This window comes from Pleurodeles waltl, chromosome 2_2 (genome assembly GCF_031143425.1).
Source record: "Pleurodeles waltl isolate 20211129_DDA chromosome 2_2, aPleWal1.hap1.20221129, whole genome shotgun sequence".
Taxonomy (NCBI): domain Eukaryota; kingdom Metazoa; phylum Chordata; class Amphibia; order Caudata; family Salamandridae; genus Pleurodeles; species Pleurodeles waltl.
Window position 1 is genome coordinate 1,169,549,910 of NC_090439.1, and position 27,329 is coordinate 1,169,577,238.

Here is a 27,329-nt window from a genome sequence, read left to right on the forward strand (position 1 = left end):
CAAAGACGACTACTGCAACTCTGTAACGCTGACCATGCCGCCTTCTCGACTGTTTTCCTGGTGGTGCATGCTGTGGGGGTAGTCTGCCTCCTCTGTGCACTAGAAGCTCTGAAGAAATCTCCCGTGGGTCGACGGAATCGTCCCCCTGCAACCGCAGGCACCAAAGAACTGCATCACCGGTACCCTGGGTGTCCTCTCAGCGAGGTCCCCTGAATCCAGCAACTCTGTCCAAGTGACTCCCACAGTCCAGTGACTCTTCAGTCCAAGTTTGGTGGAGGTAAGTCCTTGCCTCCCCACGCCAGACTGCATTGCTGGGAACCGCGACTTTTGCAGCTACTCCGGCCTCCGTGCACTTCCGGCGGAAATCCTTTGTGCACAGTCCAGCCTGGGTCCACGGCACTCTAACCTGCATTGCACGACCTCCTAAGTTGTCCTCCGGCGGCGTGGGACTCCTTTGTGCAACTTTGGGTGAGCACCGTTTCACTCCACTTCGTAGTGCCTGTTCCGGCACTTCTGCGGGTGCTGCCTGCTTCTGAGAGAGCTCCTTGTCTTGCTCGACGCCCCCTCTGTCCCCAGACACAATTGGCGACATCCTGGTCCCTCCTGGGCCACAGCAGCATCCAAAAACCCTAACCGCACGATTTGCAGCTAGCAAGGCTTGTTGGTGGTCTTTCTTCAGGAAAACACTTCTGCACGACTCTCCACGGCCTGGGGGATCCATCCTCCAAAGGGGAAGTCTCTAGCCCTTGTCGTTCCTGCAGAACCTTCGGCTTCTACTGTCCAGTAGCAGCTTCTTTGCACCCACAGCTGGCATTTCCTGGGCATCTGCCCATCTTCGACTTGCTTGTGACTTTTGGACTTGGTCCCCTTGTTCCACAGGTACCCTCGACTGGAAATCCATTGTTGTTGCATTGCTGGTTTGTGTCTTTCCTGCAGAATTCCCCTATCATGACTTCTATGTCCTTTGGGGAATTTTAGTGCACTTTGCACTCACTTTTCAGGGTCTTGGGGTGGGCTATTTTTCTAACCCTTACTATTTTCTAATAGTCCCAGCGACCCTCTACAAGATCACATAGGTTTGGGGTCCATTCGTGGTTCGCATTCCACTTTTGGAGTATATGGTTTGTGTTGCCTCTATCCCTATGTGTCCCCATTGCATCGTATTGTAACTATACATTGTTTGCACTGTTTTCTAATACTATTACTGCATATTTTGGTATTGTGTACATATATCTTGTGTATATTTGCTATCCTCATACTGAGGGTACACTCTGAGATACTTTGGCATATTGTCATAAAAATAAAGTACCTTTATTTTTAGTATATCTGTGTATTGTGTTTTCTTATGATATTGTGCATATGACACTTGTGGTACTGTAGGAGCTTCACTCGTCTCCTAGTTCAGCCTAAGCTGCTCTGCTAAGCTAACATTATCTATCAGCCTATGCTGCTAGACACCCTATACACTAATAAGGGATAACTGGGCCTGGTGCAAGGTGCAAGTACCCCTTGGTACTCACTACAAGCCAGTCCAGCCTCCTACAATGGTGCATTACAAATTTCCCCGCACGGCGTTCTGTGCGTGGATTTCAGCTCTCGTTCTGTCAACTTTACCTTTCAAGGGACTGGATAGGGCACCATTTGGCTGCGCAGGAGTCTCAGCAGAGAGTCCAGGTGCTGGCAGAGGACGTCTTTGATAGCCCTGAGACTTCAAAACAGGAGGCAAGCTCAGTTCAAACCTTTGGAGATTCTTCTCAAGCAGGAATGCACAACAAAGTCCAGTCTTTGTCCCCTTTCACAGGCAGGATAGCCCAACAAAGCACAGTCACAGGCAGGGGCAGCACTTCTCCTCAGCTTTTCTACTTGGCAGAGGTTCTTGTTGGTTCCAGAAACAAATCTTGAAGAAATCTAGATTCTGGGGTTTTAGGTCCACTACTGATATCCCTTTCTGGCATTGAAGTAGGCAAACTTAAAAGGATGGTCTCTGTGTGTTTTTTACAGGATCCTGCCTTGCCCAGACCTGGCTCCAGACACACACCATGGGGTTGGAGACTGCATTATGTGAGGGCAGGCACAGCCCATTCAGGTGTAAGTGACCACTCCTTCCTCCACTTTAGCTTGGATGGCTCATCAGGATAAGCAGGCTACACCCCAGCTCCCCTTGTCTCACTGTCTAATGGGGATTCACCAACAGCCCAACTGTCAGTCTGACAAAGACAGGGAATCCACGAAGAGGCGGAGTCACAGAATGGTTAATGCAAGAAAATGCCTACTTTCTAAAAGTGGCATTTTCAAACTAACAATCTAAAAAACACCTTCACTAACAGATGTAGTTTTAAATTGTGAGTTCAGAGACCCCAAACTCCAGATTTCTATCTGCTCTCAAAGGGAAACTGCACTTTAATAATATTTAACTGCAGCCCCCATGTAAACCTATGAGAGAGATAGGCCTTCCACAGTGAAACACGAATTTGGCAGTATTTCAATTTTATGACATGTAAAACACACCAGTACATGTCCTACCTTTTCAATACACTGCACCCTGCCCCTGGGGCTACCTAGGGCCTACCTTAGGGGTGCCTTATATGTACCAAAAGGGAAAGTTTAGGTCTGGCAAGTTGGTACACTTGCCATGTAGAATTGGCAGTTTTACAACTGCACACACAGACACTGCAGTGGCAGGTCTGAGTCATGTTTACAGGGCTTCTAATGTGGGTGGCACAGCCAGTGCTGCAGGCCGACTAGTAGCATTTAATTAACAGGCCCTGGGCACCTCTAGTGCACTTTACTAGGGACGTACCAGTAAATCAGATATTTCAATCATGGATAAACCAATCAACAGTACAATTTACAAAGGAGAACTTGCATTTTAGCACTGGTCAGCAGTGGTAATGTACCCAGAGTACCAAAAACAGAGTCCAGCACACAGTCAAAACATGGGAAGCAGAGGCAAAAAAGACAGGGGAGACCACACCAAGTTCCTAGGTCTAACATGTGTTGCCTCCAGCTGAAAGTGGGGAGAACTACCCAACCTCATGGGAGTTCTCATCACTAAGGCGGAAGAATCTGACGTTGGCGTGGTCTGTGCCAGGACGGTGTTCCGCCGTAAAGTCCATCCCCCATAGGGAAATGGACCACCTGTGGTCAGTCTGAACCCGGAAGTGAGACCCAAACAAGCAGGGCCTGGCTTCTTCAGTGCCCAGACCACAGCAAAAGCTTCCCTTTCAATTGCACTACACCTCTGTTCCCTTGGGAGTAGTTTCCTGCTAAGGAAGACTACAAGCTGGTCTATGCCCTCTTCGTTCAGCTGTAAAAGTACTGCTCCCACACCATACTCTGAAGCATCTGTCTACTACAAACTCCTTGGAGAAGTCAGGGGCCAGCAGCACGGACGCCATGCACATGGCCTCCTTCAGGGTGTCAAACGCTGACTGGCATGCCTCAGCCCAGATCCCCTGTCTAGGCTGCTTCTTAGAAGTCAGCTCTGTCAAGGGGGCCACAATGGTGCCATACCCCTTGACAAATCTCCTGTAGTGCCCGGGGAGGCCTAAAAAGGCCTCTGTCTGAGTCTTAAGGGGTGCCCAAGCCCGAATGGCATCAATTTGGGGCTGTAGGGGCTCCACCCGCCCGCTCCCTATCTGGTGTCCACCACTGACCCCTGCCCTATGTGGCACTTACTGGCCTTGATAGTGAGGCCTGCGGCTTGCAGCGCCTTCAGCACTTCCCAGAAGTGGTGCAAGTGGTCCCCCTAACTGGAGCTGAACAAAGCAATGTTGTCAAAGTAGGCGGCACTGAAGTTTTCAAGCCCAGTCAGGACCTGATTGACCAACCTTTGGAAGGGGGTAGGGGCATTCTTTAACCCGACGGGCATGACCTGGAATTGGAAGTGCCACTCTGGTGTTGAGAACGCTGACCTCTCCTTGGCCCCCTCGGTCAAGGCAATCTGCCAGTACCCAGACGTTAAATCAAACATGCTGAGGAACTTGGTAGCCCCCAACCAATCTATGAGCTTGTCAGCTCTGGGGATGGGGTGGGCATCTGTTTTGGTGACGGCATTGAGCCCCCGGAGGCAACACAGAACCAAAGCTCTGGTGTGGCACCAGGTGCAGCAGCCTTGCGGACTAAAACCGCTGGGCTGGACCAGGGGCTGCTGGAGCACTCAGTCACCCCTAATTCCAACATCTTGGAGACCTCCTACTTGATGGTGGCCTTCACTCTGTCAGCCAACCTGTAAACCTTGTTTTTCACATGCAGGCTGTCCCCAGTGTCCACATCACGCATGCACAGATGGGTGACACCTGGAGTGAGTGAGAACAGAGTGGCAAAGTGTCGCAGTAACTGGCGACACTCACTCTGCTGTTCTAGAGTTAGAGAAGGGGAGAGGACCACGCCTTCTACTTGGCAAACAGGAGGTCAGGGAGAGGTTCACTTTCCTCTTCCGCCCCATCATCTGTAGCCAGAAGCATGATGAACTCAGACCCCTCAAAGTGGGGTTTGAGGCAGTTCACATGTAGAAACCTCAAGGGGTTCCTTGGAGTCTGCAAGTCCACCAAGAAGGTGACATCACTCTTGCGCCCTTTCACCTCAAATGGCCCTGACCCCTTGTCCTGCAGAGCACAAGGCTCTACAGAGGCCATAGCCCACACTTTCTGGCCAGGCTGAAACTCAAGCTGAGTGGTATTCTGGTCATACCAGTGTTTCATGTTCTCCTGGCCTTTAGGTTCTCTTGTGTGAGCTTCCTGAAACATGCGGTCTGGTTTCTGAAGGCCAATATGTAGTTAAATACATCCTGGGGTGGCTTCCTAGGAGCTTGCTCCCAGCCCTCTTTCACCAGACTTAGAGATCCTCTGACCGGGTGCCCATACAACAGCTCAAAGAGGCTAAAGCCAACCCCCTTCTGTGGTACTTCCCGGTAGGCAAAGAGAAGGCATGGTAAGAGGACGTCCCACTGACGCCTCATAGAGTCTGAAAGACCACGAATCATGCCTTTCAGGGTTCACTTGAATCTCTTAATCAACCTGTTACTTTGGGGGTGGTAAGGAGTGATGAATTTCCCTCCTTGGGGAACCCCACTCGGGTAAAGATCCCCATCAGCGCCCGGGCCACAATGGGCGCAGTCATTGTCCTCAGAGGGATAGCTTCTGGGTACCAGGTGGCATGGTCCACCAAGACCAGGATGAATCTGTTGCCTAGGGCGTTCTTGGGGTCCAGAGGCCACACTATGTCAATGCCCACCCACTCAAAAGAAGTGCTCTCGACAGGAAAGGGTTGGAGGAGGGCCTTACATTTCCTTCCACTTTTGCCACTTGCTTGGCAAGTCTGACAGGATCTACTGAACGCATCAGAATGTTTTCTCCTTTGGGGCCAATAGAAGTGGGTGACAGGCCTGTCAAAGGTCTTGCCCTGGCCCAAATGCTCCTGTCACGCGCCAAACCCAGTAGGAAGGCTCTGAAGCGCTGGGGTACCACCAGCACCTCAGTAGCCTTAGGCTCACTATACAGGAGATCATTCTCCTAGCAAATCAGATCCTTGGGCTCAGCGCCAGCTGCCTGGTCCTCAGCCTGCTGCCTAAGACCCACGAGAGTAGGGCACACCTTCTGTTCTGCGCAGAACTCTTCCCTGGTGGGACTCCCTTCTTGCTGCCAATGGGTCAGCTCAGGTAGGTCTCCCAGATCGGCCACTTGTTCCCCTGTAGGTGCCGGGATATCCCCCTTGAGTTCAGCCTCCTCCCGGCCCGTAGGAACTTCTGGGGTGGGTTTCCCGCACCCCTTGCCCTTTCTCTTGGCAGTCACCTGGGCCACTGATTCAGGCTCCAGGTCTGTCTGATCACTCTGTCTGGCTGCACTGGACCGGGTGGTCACGCATGCCCGCACTGGCAACCCCAACATCCCCAAGTGCGACCTGAGCTGCACCTCATTCCAAGCGGAAGTCTCCAGGTCGCTGCCCAGCAGACAGTCAGCTGGCATGGTGGGACTTAAAGCTACCCTCAAGGAACTTGAGACCCCTCCCCACTCAAAGGGAACCTGCTCACCTTACATTGGTGCTCCGAGTTGTCCACTGCAACTACTTGGTGGAATACACTGGGGCTATTTGCTCTTCCGACACCAGGAGACACCGGACCGTAGTCACACTGGCTCCAGTATCTCTGAGAGCCTCTACCCTCTGCCCATTGATGGTCACCTACTGCCTGTATTTCTTAGTGTTATCAGGCAGTAGGTTTCTCTGGACCATCTCACTGTCCCCTAGTGAGACAAGGGTCATCTCTGTGGGATCCCCACACCCACGTGAGACCTCCTCCTCCCCAAGCGCTATACTGGCCAACCCCTTGGTCTACCCACCGCTGGGTGGCGGTGTCCACTTGGGAACTCCCTTCATGTGACCCTCCTGGTCACATTTAAAGCACTTACGGTGCCCTGCCTCTGCAGGCTTTTCTGAAGAGGCCCATGGTTTCTTATCTCCTGGGGGGTGGGATTTCTTACCCGGGTTACTAGATTGGAGCCCTTTGGAAGACTCCTTTTGTTTACCCTTGTCTCCCCCCACCCACTGTGCTGCTAGGAACCCTGCCCACCTTTAGCAGAATCTCCCCCATATACCTTTTTGTGGACTCTAGTACTCACCCAGGGGTCCGCCTCCATAGCAAGCTTCCTGGGGTCAATCAGCTTACTATCAGTCAAGTGCTGGCACAGCTCTGCAAAACAAAGATTAGACAAGTGCTCCCATGCAAATAAGTTGTACAGCCCCTGAAAATCTGTCACATTACTGCCCTTCACCCAACCATCCAGTGCTCTGCAAAAAGAAACTACACATTCTAACCAGGCCTGGGAATCAGTTTTCTTACTCTGCCTAAACTGATCCCGGTACTTGTCAGGAGTGAGACCATAACTAGTGAGAAGGGCCTCCTTCATGTCAGCATAGGTGAGTTTGTACCCCTTGCCCACAGCTAGCAAAGTGTCCCTCCCCTCCTCTGTGACGTGGTTCCACAATCCTGCCCCCCAATTCTTCTCAGGGTCCCCATTCATGTGGATGGATGCATCATATCCCTGAAACTACCTCTGTATTTTGTCTCCCTTCTTGTACTCTCTCCCTACGTTCTTAGGAATGTGCACAATTCTATCTGACAGCAGTGAGGTATTGCTGCCACCATCATTGCCGGATCTGCTCCTCACATCCAGCTCCTTTACTCTAAGGTAATGCTCCAAGAGCATTTTCTTCTCCTCCATTTTCAATCTCTCCAACTGAATCTGGTGCCTCCTGGCTTCTCTCCTGTCCTCCAGCTCCTCTGGAGTCAGGCTCTTAGACCCACCACTGCTGCCTGGCCCAGGGGGTACCTCTGACCCAAGCAGCTCCTGCACACTCAGCACATCTTCTCCTGAATTTGGGTCCACAGACTCCCCCATGGGATCCACGGACTGCCCACTGGCAGTTTTGGCTGCTACCCAGGACCACAGCGCCTTTTGTAGCTCCTCCTTTTTGGTGAGGCCTCTGCCCTGGACTTTGAGGTTTTTACAAACTGCCTTCAGTTCCTTCACGGAAATGGGATGCATCTGACGATGCTCTTGACTGAGACATGATGTCGTTGGAGTTCACTTGAACTCAAGATCAAAAATAGGTCAGAGAGAAAAAAGAAAAATCTAAACAAAAATTGGTATGTGACACGTAGTGTTCTGTGATATGTTAGTAGTGTACACCAATCACTGTAGGTCAAGTGCAAATGCAAGTCCTATCCTCACGGCTGACAACCAATGTTAGAAATGGGGCCTCTAGTTGGCAGTCGGTTTGAACCTTTCCAAGTAGGGACCCTCACTCTAGTCAGGATAAGGGAGATACCCGCTCAGATAACCCCTGCCCACCCTCTTGGTAGCTTGGCACGAGCAGTCAGGCTTATCTCAGAAGCAATGTGTAAAGCATTTGCACATAGCACACAGTAATAAGTGAAAACACTACAAAAGGACACCACACCAGTTTTAGAAAAATAGGCAATATTTATCTGTGTAAAACAAGACCAAAACGATACAAAAATCTGACTTACAGTGATAAAGATAAGAATTTTGCAAGATTTAACTTAAAAATACAGTTCCTTGAAGTCGATAGCTAAGCCTGGGGCTATCCCAGCATCGTGTTCAACAAAACCAACAGTTCAGGCCGGCCGTGGCATCGCGGGCCAGCTACGGTGTCAGGAAGACCCAAAAACAGTACCTTTGGAATTGCAGGGCGCCGTGATCCTCGCTGTGAGCTCCGGAGAGCGGCATCGATGTGTTTGTTCCGGAGTCAGTGCGTGAGTCATCGGCCCCTTGAAGTCATTTGCGTTGCGAATCGAACTCTGGGCTGATGAAGTCAGGAGTGCTAGCATTGATGGCATTGGGGCTGCAGTAAAAAGCAGGACGATATGACGCGCGGTGCCCACAGGTCACAGTGCAGGCAGCAGCTCAGTGACGGCACCCAGCGGCGTCAGTGAGACCAGGGCTGCGGGTGTGAAGCGGGCGGTGTGATGTGAGGTGGCACCAGGTCACGGTGCAGGCAGTGGCAGCATCGTTGCTGAAGCGCTGTTGTCAGTAGGCCTAAGCCGGCGGTGCGGGAGGGTGCTTTGTGACACTCACGAGCGGTGTCCACAGGCCACAGTGCAGGCAGGGATGCCTGGTGACGACACTGGAGTCGAAGGTGCTGGCGTCGGTGGACCGGGGCTGCCGTGCGGGGCGGTGCTTTGTGTACCTCACAAGCAGCGGCCACAGGCCACAGTGCTGCAGGCTCACTAGTTGCATTTGATTTACAGGCCCTGGGCACCTCTAGTGCACTTTACTAGGGACTTACCAGTAAATCAAATATGGCAATCATGGATAAACCAATCAACAATACAATTTACATAGGGAGCACTTGCACTTAAGCACTGATCAGCAGTGGTAAGGTGCACAGAGACAATAAACCTGCAATAACAGAGTCCAGTAAACCATAAAAACAGGAGGTCAGAAGGCAAAAAGACAGGGGAGACACGCCAAAAAGCTGCCAGTTCTAACATGTTACATTTTCTTTTATTTAAAAAAAGTGGGACCGCGCAGTTCTGTTAATAAAACCCATGATGTGTTCCATTTGAAAAAGCTCAGACTATGGAAACAAGAAGCACGTAAAAACACTAGTGAAGCACTCCAGCAACTGACAGGATGGCTCAACGAGCTGAATGTTCACAACTGACAAATTTGATGATATGAAGGTTATACGTTTAAATACGTGAAAAGTAGATTAAGCCTTCCATCCGTCTGAGGTGGGTAAATAAAAGTACTATTACTTGGGTAATACAGTAACTATTATTTGTTGTTTACAGTGGTTAGAAATTGTAAAAATGCTGTGTGAAACTCTATATAAAACAGTTTTTTACTAAGTAAATAGTTAGAAACATTCTTGCATTGGCTGAATAGGAATGGATGTACATTGTGCAGGTTGTGCTCATCTTAGGATCCCAGGCAGTTTTTATAAAAGTAGACTCTAGCACCCACATCTAGCACTTGGGATGGGAGGAGCTGGATTATTTCTGGGTGGTGAGGAATCTTGAGGGACGGGCGTGGTCTTCATACAGGACCTGTTTTTGTCCATTAATTCTTGTTCTTCATTTGTCCCACAAGATGCATATATCAGATATGGAAAAGGGACCTTGGGTGTCAGTGGTCCGAAGTGGTCATGGATGCAGTACACAGATGGGAGACACATGCTTTTGTGTGTACCTAATATGTCTTTATTTTAGCTTTCTCCTAGGTACAGTGTCTACCGCCTCAATGTCCCCATAACAGCAGCTGGGCACAGTCACCCTTAAACTGGGCTGTCTCCTGGTAAGGATGTTGTTATTCAGAGGACCCTCGACCGAAGTTCATCCTCATCTCTGTGTGTCCCTAGCCCCATTGCGTTTATTGACATAAGGCACCTGGCCAATCAGACGGCGTTCAGTGCCTCTGGGATAGATTCACAACTCACTTCACAGCATCCATCCCTGCGTCAGGACCACAGAATGGATGGAGCAGTGATGGGACAGATTATGCAGCAAGGGTACCTAAACTATACGTCAAGAAAAGACACGTTATGCAGCACAATGTGGCATGTTCTTCAGCAGTATTACTTCACTCTTTCTCATTCTAATATCCATGAACACAAAGATATTCCATTGCCACGCAAACTGTGGTTTCTTAAAAAATACATTATTCATATTAACTATACTATACTGAAAATGGCATTCATCAATAAGTAGTGTTTTCTTTTCTTGAATGGAAGCACAGAAACACCCATTTATTAATACTGTTTACTCCAACTCGCAGTATAGAATATTGTGCATAAAATATGTAGGGTGGCACACGGCATACAATATGCTTAGATGTGCGCATGTCTTGTAATAAAAGGTGTGTTTCTGCCTATTAAAATATTTTTTTAGAACTGGTATTAAGTTTTGGTTTTATCATGTGTCCACACCATGGGCGTCTCCGGCCGCACTAGGGGCCACATTCGCAGTTTGCGACGTGCAAAATGCATTTCCCGATGCACAAACCCAGTTTTGCGATTCGGTAACTCGCAATTAGGAAGGGGTGTTCCCCAGTCCCATGTACTTGATTGCCTCCTGTTGGAAGTCTCAGGTATATCAGAGACTTCAGGTTAATTTGCCTCTAGAACTGGGAACTGTGTGTTTCGTACTGCAACAGGAGAAAAACCACCACAACGCCATCAACTACACCATTGCCTGAGGGCATTGCACATCGCATCGTCCCGCTTTGCACCGCAGCCCAGACACCATCAATGCCAGTGCCCCTGACTTTGTCATCAGCTCAGAGTTTGATCTGCAACCTGTGTGACTTCAAGCACCGACCTCCAGAACCGACGCCTGCTGACGCCAGCCACGCCAAGGAGCCCCCATCAGGAGGTCCATGATGCCCTACATTTCAAAGGTACTGTTGCGGGTCTTCTTGACACCGTAGCTGGCCTGTGATTCTGCGGTCGGCCTGAACTGTTGGATTTGTTGTTCACGATGCTGTGATGGCCCCCAGGTGGAGCAATCAACTTCAAGAAACTGTATTTTTAAGTTAATTCTTGCAAAATGTATATCTTTATTACGGTATGTGGGATTTTTACTGTTTTGGTCTTCTTTCACACAAATAAATACTGGCTATTTTTCTAACACTGGTGTGCCCTTTAGCAGTGTTTTCACTGTATTATTGTGTGTTATGTGCAAATAAGATAAGCCTGACTGCTCGTGCCAAGCTACGAAGGGGGTGAGGAGAGGTTATGTGAGCTGGGAATCTCCCTTACTCTGACTAGAGTGAGGGTCCCTACTTGGAGAGGGTGTAAACTGGCAGCCAACTTAGAGACTCCATTTGTAACATTGGTTGTCAGCAGTGAGGATAGGACTGGCATTCGCACTTGACCTACAGTGATGGGTGTATACTACCATATCGCAGACCACTATGTACCACATGCAGGCTTTGTGTCCTGTAAACTGACTGCCAACGAGAGACCCCATTTCTAGCAGCCTCCTTCAAGTAGTCGGTAAAGTTTGAATGTTTTGCAACCACACTCCCAGTCGCAAAACATTTTTACATACCAGTGCGACTAGCTATTAGGAAGGGTGCGCCCTTTACACGCCCCATCGACTGGCAAGCCCTATATTGCGAGTCCGTAATTGTTACTGACTGGCGAAATAGGGTTGGTACACAGAGAAATTCATTTTACAAGATGAAAACGGCCCTATGCGTTGTACATCTGGCCCCACTGCCTAAAAAACAAAAATGAACGAGTCCTCGTGATGTAACTGGCCAACCGGTTAATCTCATCGGGTCTTAAAAACAAAAATGAAGGAGTCCGTGTGTGATGTAACTGGTGCTCAGGTAGAGCGCTGATACCTTCGGCTCGTGCTCGCATAAATGCCAACAGACCCGAATGGGGGGAGGGTTCTTGTAGCAAAATGCTAGAAAATTGTACAATCTCCCAAGCCCACATCAGGGGTAATTTACTGTGGAAAGAACGCGCCTGATGTTCGCCGGAAGTTCCGCACCGGCAGGTGACGTCACATCCTCTCCGCAGCGCGTGCAGACGGTGACGCCTGGATATCGTTCTGCGTCACTGCGCCTCGCGCGGCCTCTCAGGGCTCGATGCCGACAACCGGAAATGCTGCTGCACCGCTAACTTCCATTCACTCCAGCCTGCACGCGCCCAGACTGCCGCCGGAAGTGCGGCAACCGCCGGCCAGCCGCGCGCCCCGTGTGAGGGCGGAAGCGGAACGGCTCCCCTCACGGCAGCGCGCGGCGTTAGAGGTGCCGAGTGACAGAGGTCCACGGCGGCTCTGCGGGTCCTCGGACGGGGCTTCAGGCGAGGCCGAGGTACCCGAGTATAGTCCACGCCGCGCGCCCCCGGCTAAGGGCTGGAGGCGCCGCTGTTGGGTGACCACGCGGCATGCGTGACACCTTCTACCAATGCGTCTCTTTAGCTAAGTGCACTTTGAACGCAGGGATTGCCAGTGTCTAGCCCACTTTAACACTGGTAAAATCGGAGGTAACGAACCTTGCACTGCTAATCCCAAATTAGCAAAAAGGCAGGACTGTGGAAAGATGTCACGCGTAAAGCGGACGTACTGTTACAGCTGTAAAAAGTCTCAAACTCCCTGGGTAGGGTGGCCTGATTTTGAAAAATAACGAGAACATAAAAGTGGTTATAAAAAAAAAAATGTTGACCAACGATTACACAATGGTTTATTTGATTACACCAATATAGAAAGCTTAGATAATAAGCCCCTAAGAACATCTCTTCAGATTTGCAGCATCGGAATGCATCACCACAAAAGGTGATGTGGGAATGCTTGCAATAAGACTAACCACTGTCAGTCGTCCACAAAAGCATTCCAAACCATCGTTCTTTTAGCCACTGTCACCTAAGTTTGGATCTAGTCATATGCAAATAAGTCTTGACTCTGGTCCAGTAGGGTTACTCCAGCTTGCCAGGCCAGATCCTTTCTGAAACCAGAAGAAAGACAACCCACGACCAGGTTAATTTTGATTAGGGCTCATCAGTTGGGGATAACTTGATAATGGCACAGTGAGAAGGGACACACGTCTGGGCGTACCCTTGCCTCTTAAGGCGGAGCATCAAACACACAAAACATGATTGAAGTAATACTTGCAATAAGTCTATTGGTGATAGCTCAGGTAGCATTCCAATTCATCATGCTTCTGCCCACCATGTCACTTAAGTTTGGCCCCAGCCATATGCAAGGCAGTCAACTCTGTTCCAATGGGATAAGTACGGCCTGCTTGGCAGGGTCCTCCCTGAACCACAAGACAAGCAATTCAATACCGGTGTCACCTTGATTGGGGCTGTGCAAGCGTTCCTATAATCACATTTTGCATGTTTGATGTGACCTAATGACCAAGGGTATACCCAGACATAGGTGCTTTGCTCACTGTGTCATTGAAGCTGCTGCACCCAACTGAAAAAGCCCAATCAGGCTGAAACTGACCTAGGGTTGCTTGTGCTCTGGCTCAGAGAGGGCCTGGCTGGACTGTTCCTATTTAAGCATTCAAAACTGATTTGCATATGGCTAGGTCCACATTGAAATTGGCCTGATGGGCAAAAGAGATATAGGCTGGAATATTACTCCAAGTCAAATGCTAATGGTTAGATCTATTGCAAGCATTCTTACCATCATCTTTTGTGTTTAACATTGGGATTTATAACAATGTCTGAATTGGAGGTAGTGTTATGCTAGAAGGAAGTGAAAACAGTCATTGTCAAAGGCATTAGATCTGGGAATTTTCATGTGGATGTACACCCATGCCTCCAGATAGACCCATGGACTTGCTACATATTTAGTAAACCTTCCAGAAAAGTACTTGCACGTTACACATACTAACATACATAAAGCTATCGGAGTAACTAGGGCAGAGAATATAATCAAATAATGTACAGAAAGGTACCCAAGCATGCAAAGGCCGTGTGCCAAAGCAGGTTTACAGATATATGCTCAAGTCTGGTTAAATAATGGTGCTCTAATGCATCTTAAAAAAATGCATCCAACACAAACATTAAAACATATGCACAAAACGTCAGTTGAACTTGCCCTTGCAACACAACTCATTACTAAAAACAACATTTCTACTCTCGCACCACAGAAGTCCACAAAAACTACAGATCGAAGGTAAAGGAAAACTTAAAATAACACGCTACAAGAACTATAGTATGCTTAAAAGTTATTTTGAATTACCTTCTTTTCTCAAATCCAGGAGCTCTCAGTTAAAAAACAGACGGGTTTAGCAGGAGATAAACATCTCACAAACGTACAAGTGAATCATCTTTTGCAGATACTGATCTGTACACTAGGTCTGATCGCTTCCAGTTATTGAAAAATTATATTTAAAATGAAAAAAATAATTAACAAAAACTTCAATAGTCTTTTTTTTATCTTCCTTAGTTTGGTGATATGCCGGCTTTTCAGATATCTATATTCATAAAAAAATCAATCCACCTGGCTTGGAATTATTTATAACATTTTTGAGTTTATTATTATCACCTTCATAACGATGGTACTGAAAATAAACATCATATCTGTATACCAAGATAGAAAATGATTTCACCAAAAATGGACGTAAATATTGTAATAGATTTGGCTACTTGCTGTGGATATGAACCCATGTATTATTGTGATGGTTCTATAGAATTCGTGTGTTGCAATTGCATATCTTTGGATTTTTTTAATTAGATTTTTGAAATACTACAATATGTGAATAATGAGGACAAAACTATACTTTGTTGGTATTGTTTTTAAGAGAACATCACTGTACAACTACTCTGAACATAATCTTGGAGATGCTGTGTAGCATCAGTTTATGTTGTGAAACTCTGTATACATTAAAACAGCAGAATACTAACTTTCAAAGGAGTTTAACCAATTCTCGAATTTAACCAGTCTCGTAGAACTGGAGGCCTGGTGGAGCATACACATTGATTCTGCGGGTCAAAGATACTGCAGTGCTTGGGTATTGGCCGTGCTGGGCAGCAGTCTCTTACTCTAATGTTGACCAGGTATAAAAGCTGAGACATTCAGTTCAGAGATATAATGTTACATTGGGAAGACTTGGCCTGTACAGAGTTATCAGTTTCATAGGAGTCTGCAGAGACATGAGTACAATTATGTGCGTTTGAACTTGGGAATAACACCACCTTTGGTATGCACCGGAGAAATTTGTCTTCTTAAGTTATGGGCCACTCCTCTCCAGTAACTATGCTTTCCTCATACACTTTTCTCTGCCTTAACGCGGTTCTCTCTTCTTCCATCTCATCATTTCTGTCTTCCCCTAACCTAACAATAATAGACAGGAATGAAAAGCTAAACGTAGAAAACAGGAACCGGATAGTTAAATTATGTAAAATGTTAAACATCAAATTTAACATAATAGTGCAGTTCAGACAAGAGCATTGAAGTCCAGTTCAAGTGCCTTGGACGGTCATTGCTCCTTGCCTTTATCCACTGCTTGATCGCTAATATGGGACTCAGAGTTTGCAACCTAGCCCCAACATTGAGGTAGCTGGCCAAAACTGTGAGGACCAGTGGCAGAAAAGCACCTTTTGCACATGCTGGCAGGATGCATATCTCTTCTGTATATATGGAAATCGACAGTCTATTAAATGCTTTATTCGTGACATTGTTTATTTTAGAGTTATTTGCAAATCTTTTAAAGTTAAGCCCCATGCGAACATGTTTAAGCAAGCTAAAGAGCCAAAAAATGATTTGTTTTTAAAGTAATTCCTGTGAGCATCCTGTAGTTTGTAGACATGAAATAATTGTGTTTTTTTGTTACACAAATCTCTGCTTGTGTTGTTCTCTAATTGTTGTCCATTGGTATTTTTAGGTTAAAACATCACATTCCTGTCCATCCTTCGCACATTGTTGATTGCCCTTGGCAGTCCGAATACTTAGGTTGTAAGAGCAGATGCCGACCTTGCCTTTACAATGGTCAGCAAGTATTTGTTTCTTGGAGTGCTGTACTTTGTGCAGGGGTTGCCCCATGGATTACAGTCTGGATTGTTGCCCATCTACCTGCGAACTGTCGGCCACTCTTTCACACGCATTGGCTTGACCAAATCACTCTTTTTTCCCTGGCTTCTCAAAGTTGTCTGGGCTCCTTTCGTGGATCAATATTGGACCAAGCAAACCTGGCTGCTGCTGACCATGTGCGCATTAACTGTGGCCTGCCTAATTTGTGCAACATTGTCTCCCGAGGTGAACTTTACCGCCCTTGCCATAGTGCTGATTCTGATGAACGTCATGGCCGCCGTCCAGGACGTTGCAGTTGATGGGATGGCAGTGAAGCTTCTAAGCCATGATGAGATTGGCTATGGGAACACCGTCCAGGTGGTGGCATACAAGCTAGGCAATGTGCTGGCAGGCGGTGTCTCTCTGACTGTTATCCACCGTGTCGGGTGGTCTCCACTTTTCCTACTTTTGGCCTTTGTGTACTCTCTTGTAATTATCTACACATGGCAAGTAACACCATTCCAGAGCTTCTCCAGTACTTCTGTCCAAGAGGAAAAACCCCACCAGAAACGTCTTAACCCTTGGGAAGTGCTGAAGGAGCTTCTCAGAGTGCCAGGCACCCCTTGGACTCTTTTCTTTGTTTTCAATTACAAACTGGGTATGTTTCATATTTTACTTTAAAGCGTTTTTTAATTATTAAGAATTAAGCATGTATGTAAATATAGAACATTGTGTATTCACTGCTCCCTTTCTTTCCTTGTTTTTCCACCTCTAACACTTCCCCGCCACCGTTTAACTTTCATCACCATGCAGTGCACCACATACGATTGTTTGTGACAAATAGGGCTCTTTTGTGCACCCCTCATTGATATCTATTTGCACACTCCAATACAAAACGCAAAGCCTTCTAAAAAATAGAATTGGTGAATTTTGCTTCGTTGTCAATCCAGTATAATTTATGATGGGTACTTCTGCCTCTTGATTCCCCACCTTATACACAGACACCTGGATGAACCTGTAAACCTTTTCCTCGAGCAGTAGCTCTCTACTGCCATCCAGTGTTGTCCCTTGACTCCATATGTGGTTTTGTCTGTCCAAGAGGTGACCGACCACATTGGCCGATAGAGGATGCCATCGGGCTCACTGGCATCTGTGCCTTTTGTTTTCTCGCCTTACCAGTGTAAGCCCAAAGCTCTTCTTCAGTGATTACCAAAGTCCTCAAACATTGATCAACTCTTATACAGCACATTTGGTCGCACTGGTATCTGTTCCTGTTTTTGTGTCCCTTACTAAGATCCAGAGTTCTTTTTCGATGTTTACGAAATTAATTAAACATTCATCCAGGCTTCTAAAACACTTTAGGCCAACTGCCACCTCTTAAGGTCTCTGGCTTCAAGTCCTCTCAACGATGTTGAACAATGTCTCTCTCAGACTCCCGTGACTTCTCATCCAATCTAATTGGAACTCTCGGGTCGAGGTAGATTTCCTTGTGACCTCAACTGGTGTTTTTTCAAGGTTTTTTAGAAGTTACTTTGTAGGGGCTCTTATTGCCTTATACTGTTGGCCATCGCACTTATAGTGTGTTTACCTTGATTACTGTAGAGGGTGTGCGGTGACATACCTTCTCCTCTATCCTGGGTACGTGATCCCAGCACTACAACCTAGTGGTTCTACCATTTTACTTGCGTGACTGATGGCTGTGGCGGCAGCTGCTCTCTGGAGGCCAGGAGTACGTGTATTTCCATACTTGGTTGATAGGCGGGTGAGATGGAGTCTATGATAGTGGTGTTCAGCCATCTTGAGGATGCCTTCTCTCTATCTCATCAGATGATCAGCAGAAGTCCCACCTTTTTCTGATGCAAAGATTGTCAATCATTGGGGAAGAGCTTTTTCTCAGTTTCAGAGAATCTGATATATTTGGGTTATGAAACTGATGTTTCTGAATCGGACTCCGAAACGTAGATGTATTTATTCTATGTTTATTCAAGTTAAGTAAGAATATTTTTTCTTTGTAAGATTCTTACATTTTTTTCCAATTTCGAGTTGGTTCAAGATTTTTTTTGTGAATCAACCAAGGGGAAAGTAATGCCCTGATTACTTACTAGTATTCTTCATTCCTCTTAGTCCTTCTCGTCCTTGACCTAGTCATTAACAGAATTGTCTCCAATCTCAAGATAGGAAACAAAACAGGGAATGCTTTCAGTATACCCACATAACCTCAGCTGGGTGCTGTAACAGAACAGCATACTCCAGCACTTCCTGTAACCCAAAGCTCTGTCAAAGGCCCAGCCACCAGTCAGAATAAATGGGATATAGCACCTGGGTTGAGGACGAGAAAGGCTAAGAATAATGGAGATTACCAGTAAGTAAATGTGGCATTGCCTCTACATCCCTCGTCCTAGGCCCAGTCATTAACAGTAAGATATACCAAAGCAAAAGGTTTTTGACAATATTAGAAAATAATGACATACACCCAATCAAGGTTTTAATGCAGACCTCTGCGATTTAATCGCAAAAATCATGATCATAAATGCATAAGGCACATATTCATTTAAGGATCCATAGCTTGTAACACCCCTGCACCAAAATTCGTATGAATATTCTACACATTTTTCAGTCTATACTATCTTATAAAGGTGTGCTCTGACGGCCAGGTACTAGCTCTATAAACGTCGTCCAAAGGAACACCATGAAAGTCTGCTCAGGAAGCCACAACACCCTTGTAGACTGGCCTTACACTTTGTGAGGTACAGTCTTATTCAAGTTCGAATAGGCTAACAAAATTGTCTCCTTTATCTATCACCCAGTGTTATTTTTAGAAGCCTTCTTAAATCTTCCAGGAAAGCCAAAAGTAATAAACAGATCTATTTTGAGAAGGATCAAACACAGGAAGAATACATTCTTGAGAAAGTATTGCAATTTGATTTGATTTTAGGCAGAAAGTTAGAATCCAACCTTAAAACCACTGCTTCATCCAAGAAACTCGAAAAGAAGACGACTCAGTAAAACCTAAAGTCCCCTTAACCTCGGAGTAGAAATGACTGCCACCAAGAAGAAAATCTTCTCAGTGAGTAATTTTAAATCCACTGTGTCCAAATATTGAAAAAGAGAACACTGTAAATCTTTCAACATCAAAGATGGAGCCCAGGGAGGAATCGAAGTATGAGAAATATGTTTAGAGATGGCAGAACCTTTGAACACTCAATATCAAAAGGGACGGGGAGGTTATAAGGTCCAGTGTACGCCTCACTAAATACTAAATTATACAAAAAGAGTACACTGTTCCTATAGAAAGGTGCACAGGTTCAAGAAGAGGCACTTCTTTTGTTAAAAGCAAGGGCCCTCACACATCCAATGGATGTCATGCTTCATCATAGGGCCAGCTCCTTGTCAGGCCTGCACTGCAATGCCTGACGGGCCCCACAGAGGGGCACTTTGCCGGAGATCTTTTCGAATCAAAAGAATATGCAAAAGAATATGCCGCTGTAGTAGTAGGAGTATATTCACGCCTACCCTCAAGAGAAAGCTGGAGAACAAAGATAAACTTTAAATTGGTTCTGAAGTCTCCAAACAACTGATTTAATTGGTACAGAGACTCTAGGTCAACATTAAAAACAAGGGGGAGTGGGAAAGGAATAAGGTTCCACCACTCTGCAGCCAACACCAGACTAACCAGGGAAACGATCCCTGTTGCTGGTAAAAACGATCAACATGTTTCGCGCCCTGGGTGTCTCTACATATCATGTGGTGCTTCGTTGGGACCAGAAAACTATGACTCCTAAGCTTTCAATGTACCCCTAAATAATATCAGGGAAACAAAAGGAAGGACTACTTACATAAAAGTCTGTAATAATCTATAGTCTACGTAGGGGAACCCTCCTAGGCCCTTCTAGGCTCCTTAGGATTCAACGGTCCGTTGGACTAATGTCGTATTCGTATGACGCTGTCCCACCGCCGTAGACCTACCCTGCGATCGCGGCTGGTTTCTACCATTGGATGTGTGAGGGCCCTTGCTTCTAACAAAAGAAGTGCCTCTTCTTCAACCTGTGCACCTTTCTATAGGAACAGTGTACTCTTTTGTATAAAGAACCTTTGAACATCCTTAAAAACTAGACGTTTTCCTCTTTAGTCATCATGAAAGGCTTTGATTGCACACAGCTGTACTTTAAAAGTAAATAGAGACTGTTCTCAGAACTATCCAGAATAAATCGAAGAATAGAGAGACAGAACACAAATCTCAAAACAGATTGTGAGTACAACATCATGAATCAAATACACTCCTATGTCTAGAATAGGATCTGAGGGCAGACGCTCTTCTTGACCCATGAACCACACCATTTACATGAGGAGGTAAACCTTGCTTCTCATGTTTTAGCCTTTCAACCTCCAAGCCAACAGGGTGAGGTGCAAAGGAAATTGAGGGCTGCATGTCTGTAGGGGAGACAGAAAGTGAGCCAGAACCCACAGAGTTTGAGGAGCCATCTCCTTGAGAAGTAGGAGCCAAGTTCTCCTGGGCCAGAGTGGGAGAACTACCACATTGTGAACTTCTGCTTAATCAGTGGGAAAGGAGGAAAAGCACATATCAGCTCTTTGATCATTTTAGAGAAACAGCATCCACTCTCCAGACTTCCTATTCTGGAAAAAAACAAAAGTTTGGGAGAGGTGTGTTTATTTCAGATGAGAAATGATCCATGTATGGGTATCCAAACTTGCAAAACAATTAAAATACTGTTCTTGACTGATTCAGATTTTGAGAGGAGGGAAAATTCCCTTCCAAGAGATCTGCTTCTGTATTGTCCAGACTCTTGATGTGGACTGCTGCAATGAACAGAAGATGTGTTGCTGCCCATAATGCCAGAGAGCAAGCTACTGTGTTCAATGGCTGTGAATGAGTACTCTCTTTGTGATTGATATAGGACACAGTAACCATCTTTTTGGAATGGAACAGCTGAGACTTGAAGTGAAGAGAAGATCTGGCTACAGCTATTAGTTCTCTCCAATTTGACGATCTTGAGGCCTCTATGCAAGTCCATTTAGTTTGGACTGACTGATCTAGCATAGCACTCCATCCTAGAGTGCTGGCATCTGTCCTTAAGACCTGAGGGGGATCCAGATGCATCAAGACAACTCTGTACAGGCTGTCCACATTCAGCCACCATTTTAGAGACAATTTGACATCCACAGATACTGGTATTTTTCTCTCCAGGTTCTTTGCTGGTAAGGCCACTTCACTGTGGAGATGTCACGAGTGGTCTTAAGTACAGACGTGCCTGCTAAACAGTGAACACTGATGCTGCCATGTGCCCTTGAAGCTCCATCTACTTGTAGATTGTTGCTTCTTGAAGAGGCACAAGAGATCTTAACGGATCTTGGAGACAACAGATCGTTCCATTAGGAGGAAGACTGTGGTTTGTTGTGTGTTCAGTCTTGCTTCTTTGAAGATGAGCTCCATCGAAGTCTGTAGTTGGCACTTGGGTAGTTTGAGGAGAAAGCCATACTGGTTTAGCGTATGAATTAGTGAATGAAGAGTCAGAGTGTGATGCGAGGGAGCTTGGATCAACCAATCAGGCAAATAAGCAAATGTTGAAATTCCTTGGAGATGTAGATAGCAACAGTTGGGGCTACCATCGGAGATAATTGCAGGCCAAACTGGAGCACTCTGAACTGTCAGTGTTGGCCCTGAACACAAAACCTTAGAACTTATGATGGGACTTGAACATTGGTAAATGGAGCTGACTCTCCATTAAATCCAATGCTGCCAGCGTATATTCGTTCTGGATCAGGAGAATACTTCTTTTGATGGTTTTCATCTTGAAGGGAGTCTTCTTAATTGACTTTTTCCAGTTCTTTGAGTCTATAGAAATCCGAAATCCCAATTTTTGTTTTGGGACATGAAAGACAATTGAGTACACGCCTTCTCTATCCTCCTCCTTTAGTACTGGAATAATTGCCTTCTTCAGCAGGAGTGACTGAATTCCCTCCTTCAATGCTTTCATTTTTCCTGGGGCTTCAGTAATCTGATATGAATGGTCTTTGAGTGGGTTGGGAAAGCCAGAAACTCTATCGTATAGCCCCTTTGAATGATGTTCAGTTCCAACTTACCTGTTTTAGATTACTCTTACATGTTCAGGAAGCAGTGATTCTTGCTACCAAGCCCCAACATTGAGAACACTTCCTGGTCTTCGGGATATTCAGGAGCGCTGATTCATATTTAATGTATCTTGTTTATGCTTCCTCTGGACCTTGTAGAAAAAATCTTTCCCTTGGAATCTTGATCCTCTTTCCACATTCCATTGTCTCCAACATGGTTGTCTGAAGAACTTGTGTTTGAACGGAAAAGAAGACTTGACTTGTTGTTTCTGAAATGAATAAGAATGCTTCATTTTCCTAAATATTCTGTGTAACATGTCTTCAAGTTGTGAACCAAAAAATCCTGACCCTTTAAAGACATTCAATTCAATTCATATTTATTTGAAAGTCTGAGACAATCATAAAAACAAGCATATGTAAATATATTATACAGTATGCAGATATCTATATGTTCAATTATTTCCGATAAATAGATAATTAAAAAAAAACATTCTAAAACACACATCCTCTTTAGACAACACTTGTAAACTATGCAGTGCAGCTCCACATTGTTTGAATTTATGTACTCTTTAGAGTGCAAATAAAAATGTCATTCTGAACTCCCTGTAAAATTTGCCAAAAAAGTGTGAAGTGCAGTAGAGATTGTGCAGAGAAGCTGTCACAAGCACACTTCAATCCAGCTAATGTACCAATTTGCCTCAAGGGAAAGCACAATAAATAACATATGTAATCTGTTCTAACCCTCAATAACAAGGCACTCTAGCTGTTATGTACAAAGGACAGATCGGGTTCCATGCCAGTATTTGTTTTCAAATCAGCATATTGTTGAACAAGAGGTGTTTAAGAATCAAGACCCGTTTAGTAATCAATTTGTCCTCCTTACATATTGATGCTGGATTATCAAATAAGGAACATCTACCCAGTCCAGTTAAATTCCTTTAAACATATTTTATCCATGGGATGCTCATACCATGCTCACAACTAAGACAGTCACTGATTATAGCATGATTCAAAGTAGCCTGGGAATTATTCCATATAGATAGCCAAAGCAGGAGGTGCCATATCTCAACATTACCCTCAAGGTAAAGAGAGCTCTTCATGACAAAAGAAGCATGGAATAGAATGCAGTAGAGAAAGAAGGCATCTCTAGAATCCGTTCTTTGTTTGGAGTGCTCCACAATCTGAATAACCTCATATTCCACACCCATAAGTGCAGCTAAAGTACATTGTTCTCATAACTGTCTAAAAGAGACAAAATAGGCTTACCCTGACTGCCTGACTGCCTGACAAATGTTAACAATCGAACTCATCCTGAGAAAACTTTGCACAGCGCCTTGAAATATTTCCAGCCCAGGAGTCACTGGGCTGAACAAGTCTGAGATACAGGAAACTAGCCACACTGATAAGTTTATTGCATTATTGGAAAGGGTGCGCGATACTTGATGTTTAGGACCACAAGCCATGGTATGAGACTTGGAGAAATCAGTAGACAAATCAAGGTCTATCATGAAATCAGAAAATACTTTAACCAAGCAACGCAATACATTAGGAGTTCTAGCTAGCAGCTAAGCATCATCTGCATATAGGAGGAGTACTGGTATGAGGGTGGAGTTAACATGAGGGACATCTAAAGTAGCTCCTTATAAATAACCATTACGTTTGTTTATGTACAAAATAAACAACAAGGGAACTAAAACACACCCTTGCCTAACATGATACTATGTGAACGGGTCAGAGATTTCCCCATTGGGTCCAAATCTGACCCAGGCCATCAAGTTATAATGTAGAGTTGATAGAAGGTGAACAGAAGTTGCGTCTAGACCGGTTTCTAGCAGGAGTGCCCATGACATGGCCTGGTTGACCTTTTCAGATGCCAAGTACAAGCCCATAAAGGCCAGGCACAGAGCAGTGTGCCTATGGTGTGTTTGCCTATCGCTAAATGCAAATGTAGGCACTGTTCCTTCAACTGGTATCCCACCTGGTCCTGAAGCTTTACTCAGAGAACTCTGGTTCAGCGCAATAACAAGTTAATAAACACAGCCTACTAATTCCCCCATTAATACTAAAAAAGAAATGGTAGTATTACTACTACTACCTGGAATTGGACAGTACCTGGTACTAAAGTGGTTCACTCACTGATCTCTGCTGATACAGAGTTCTGCTGTACTCTAAGGGCACTAACCACTTTCTTAAGAGAGGCGCCACAGTTAAGCAATACCAATTGTCTCTACAGATTTCACATTTCCTTTTTTGACAGAGCCGCTTTATATGGGGCACATGGCTTTGACATTTCTAAAGCAGTGGTTCCCAACCTTTTGACTTCTGTGGACCCCCACTTTAACATTGATGGAACCCAGGGACCCCCACTGAATCATCATCTGGAATCCAGGGACCCCCGCCTGTGTCATTACTGAAAGCTGGGGACCTAACTTGTCAATATTTGTTCATATTTGTTAATTTTCTAGGCTCTCGTGGACCCCCTGAGAAGGCTTCGCGGACCCCCAGGGGTCCTCGGACCACAGGTTGGGAACCACTGTTCTAAAGGATTCTGTGGTACAGAGGACAAAACCCTGAGCAAATCCCTGTTTGTGTGTGAACAAGAGTTGCCGAACCAGCGATGTAATACCTTGGTGAGTTGCACACAGGCTCAAGAGTTTCCTAATAATACTGCATAGTACCAGAAACTGGGCACTTAACTTTCCATTAGACAGAATTCCTTGCAGGCAAGCTACAAAATGATCCATGTTAGTTTTACTTAACCTTTTTGAAAACTCAGTAGGATTGGACAAACGCCAGATTGCCCATTATGTTGGGGTGGAGGCTGATTAGCTAGATTCTCTGAAATGTGTACACGGTTCAGAGGTAAAGCGAATGTAGTTAGCAAAGTGTTATGATCTCCATACATAACATGCAGTTTCTCACACTTCACCGGTCTCTGGAATATCCCCCAATTGGCAAACGTGATCAATTATGGACATGCAACTTCTGCTGTGGAAGGCGGGAGTCCTAAGTTCACTATTGAGGTTGACTTCATGGATATTAATAAGATCCGGGCCAGAACATAGTGGCCTAACTCAACACCCCTGTGATCAAAAGAGCCCCTGCATAACAGCATCCTAACAATTGGCAGCATATTATATTACATTACACTCAGAAGACTGTAGACAATACCTAGTCATAAGATTATCAGATGTCTTAAAAAAGGTTACAAAATTCTTATTGACGGTACTTGTAAAATCATTATTATAACAACTAACTATAAAAAAAAATCTACTTACATGAATTACTGTAAAATCCCATGGGACAAATTGCTCTTTAACCACAAGCTTGACCTATATAGATAAGCCACCTTTTAGACACCAGGATTTTGAGGGAGCTGCAAGTATGGAGTAGCAGGAAAACCTTTTGCACTACGTAGGAGTTGTATCCCAGCTTTCCTGCATGATTATAAACTCATATTTCCCTAGCAGAGAAGCCCAATCTGGTTGAGACAGCTTACCATGAGCCCCAGCAACATTTCAAGATAGGAAGTTAAACACAAGCTCAGAACCCTTGGCCGTAAGATTGTCTACCTCCTCTAAATTCATAACAATTGCACCTTTTACACATGAGGGCCACTTGTCTACAGACACAGATAAAAGTCAGTCAGCCCTTGATAAACCATCAAGTATCACAGACCTGTTTAAAAGGAGCCGGGTACTGGCACTATTTAATGAAGACAAGTGTTAAATAGAGATCTCTGCACATTCAGCATATTCAGGATGCATTTACCTAGCCCCACCTCCCCCAGACCAAGCGCTTACATCATTTGGCAGAGGGTACCTAGTCCTGTGCACAGGTCCTGGCTGGCAGTCTTCTCCCGTCCATCTCTCATCGGAACCAATACACAGCTAAATGCTACTCCCCTGTAGATTCCTTACTGAATCTGAACACAAATTGTCCCTGATAGAGGTTGTCAACTTGCACACTTCCTTCAGAGTTAAAACATTGTACTGCAATAGAATGTGCTTTTACCCTAAGCTATTTATGTTCTCCACTTGTTGACATACTTTTTATTCCCACTTACTGAATCACCTGTAATGCCACAACACAAACATTCCAATACTTGCACCACATAAATCATTCTTCTTAAAACCTTGACCTAATCTCCGGGGACTATCATTAGCTAGACCTTTGATTTGAAGGATTAGGTCTGAAAAATACTGTCTCTCGATGTACCTTCTCCCCTTCAGCAGTTCTTCAGGATCATGATGTCTAGAGTAGATGACACTTGAATATAGCTGCATGACATTGGAATATTGATGGAAGAAAATAGTGTGTTGCTAACAACGGTGTCCACAGGTTAAATACAAAAAAGTTATGCTAGATCTCTGGTACATTCTACCCTCGGAGGAGACAAGATTAAACCAGCCACAGGGTAAGCCAACAAAATGAATGTTGTTCGTCCAAGAAGCTGATGTTAATGACTGAACTGTATCCTCTAGAGGGCTCCTATGGGTCTCAGGCAGGCATTGCTTGAGTTCAGAGAGGACATCGGAAAAGAACTGTAGGTCCTTGGATACGCTCTTCCATGTCCTCATCAGTTGGTGCCTCTCCTTTCAGGTGAACAGGGTGCTATGACCATGTTTCCGCTCTTCTTGCTGGACAGCGGCTTCTCGTCGCAGGAGCTTGGATTCTGGTGTGGGATGGTGGCCATGTGTTTCTCCATTGCGGGTTCAGCTCTGGGCGGAGCGCTGATATCTAGAAAAAGGTAACAAGTGAATTGAAACATGTTTGTGGGACACCGTTCTCTGCTTCTCTGAATTACCTTTATTAGTTTATGGTTTAATCAGTGAATATAGAATATGTTTGTCTTATTATATACTCATGTATAATTGTGGTTTACAGAAATCATTTTTATCGGGAGCTGTGATGATGCCAGGAAAGGTTGTTTTGTGGCTTGGTTTCTATTAGTCTTTCAGGTACTCTGACACTCATATGCCTGGTTTGTATTTTTGATTGAATACAACTAACGAAGTTTGAAGTAACATTTTATAGCTTTTGTACCAGGTATACAGTTGAAGTTGTGAGCCACTAACTAATTACAACAAGTATTGGCAAAGCCAGTAGGTTGAACCCTTGAGACCTGTTGGTTCTGCAGTTGCCTTTCGTTGATGCTGTACAGCATGAGAAAAAATGGAGAAAAAAGATGAGAAGATGCAAGCATGTCATTTAATAGAACCTGTTGCAAGCAAAAATGGGACCA

General features: G+C 45.4%; 1 protein-coding gene across 4 annotated transcripts in view; it reads left to right on the plus strand.

Annotated features, from left to right (window-relative positions):
* The first annotated feature begins 12,052 nt into the window (after positions 1 to 12,052).
* MFSD3 (major facilitator superfamily domain containing 3) overlaps positions 12,053 to 27,329 on the plus strand; it is a 63,320-nt gene continuing 48,043 nt past the window's right edge. The window contains exons 1-3 of one of the 4 annotated variants that reach the window (XM_069221155.1): positions 12,053 to 12,347; positions 15,870 to 16,652; positions 26,687 to 26,834. In XM_069221155.1, coding sequence (XP_069077256.1) covers positions 15,971 to 16,652; positions 26,687 to 26,834 — 830 coding nt within the window. In that variant the 5' untranslated portion in view covers positions 12,053 to 12,347; positions 15,870 to 15,970. Of the gene's footprint in view, positions 14,159 to 15,869; positions 16,653 to 26,686; positions 26,835 to 27,329 lie in introns of all 4 variants that reach the window. The other 3 variants (XM_069221156.1, XM_069221153.1, XM_069221154.1) reach the window with 3 other exon arrangements.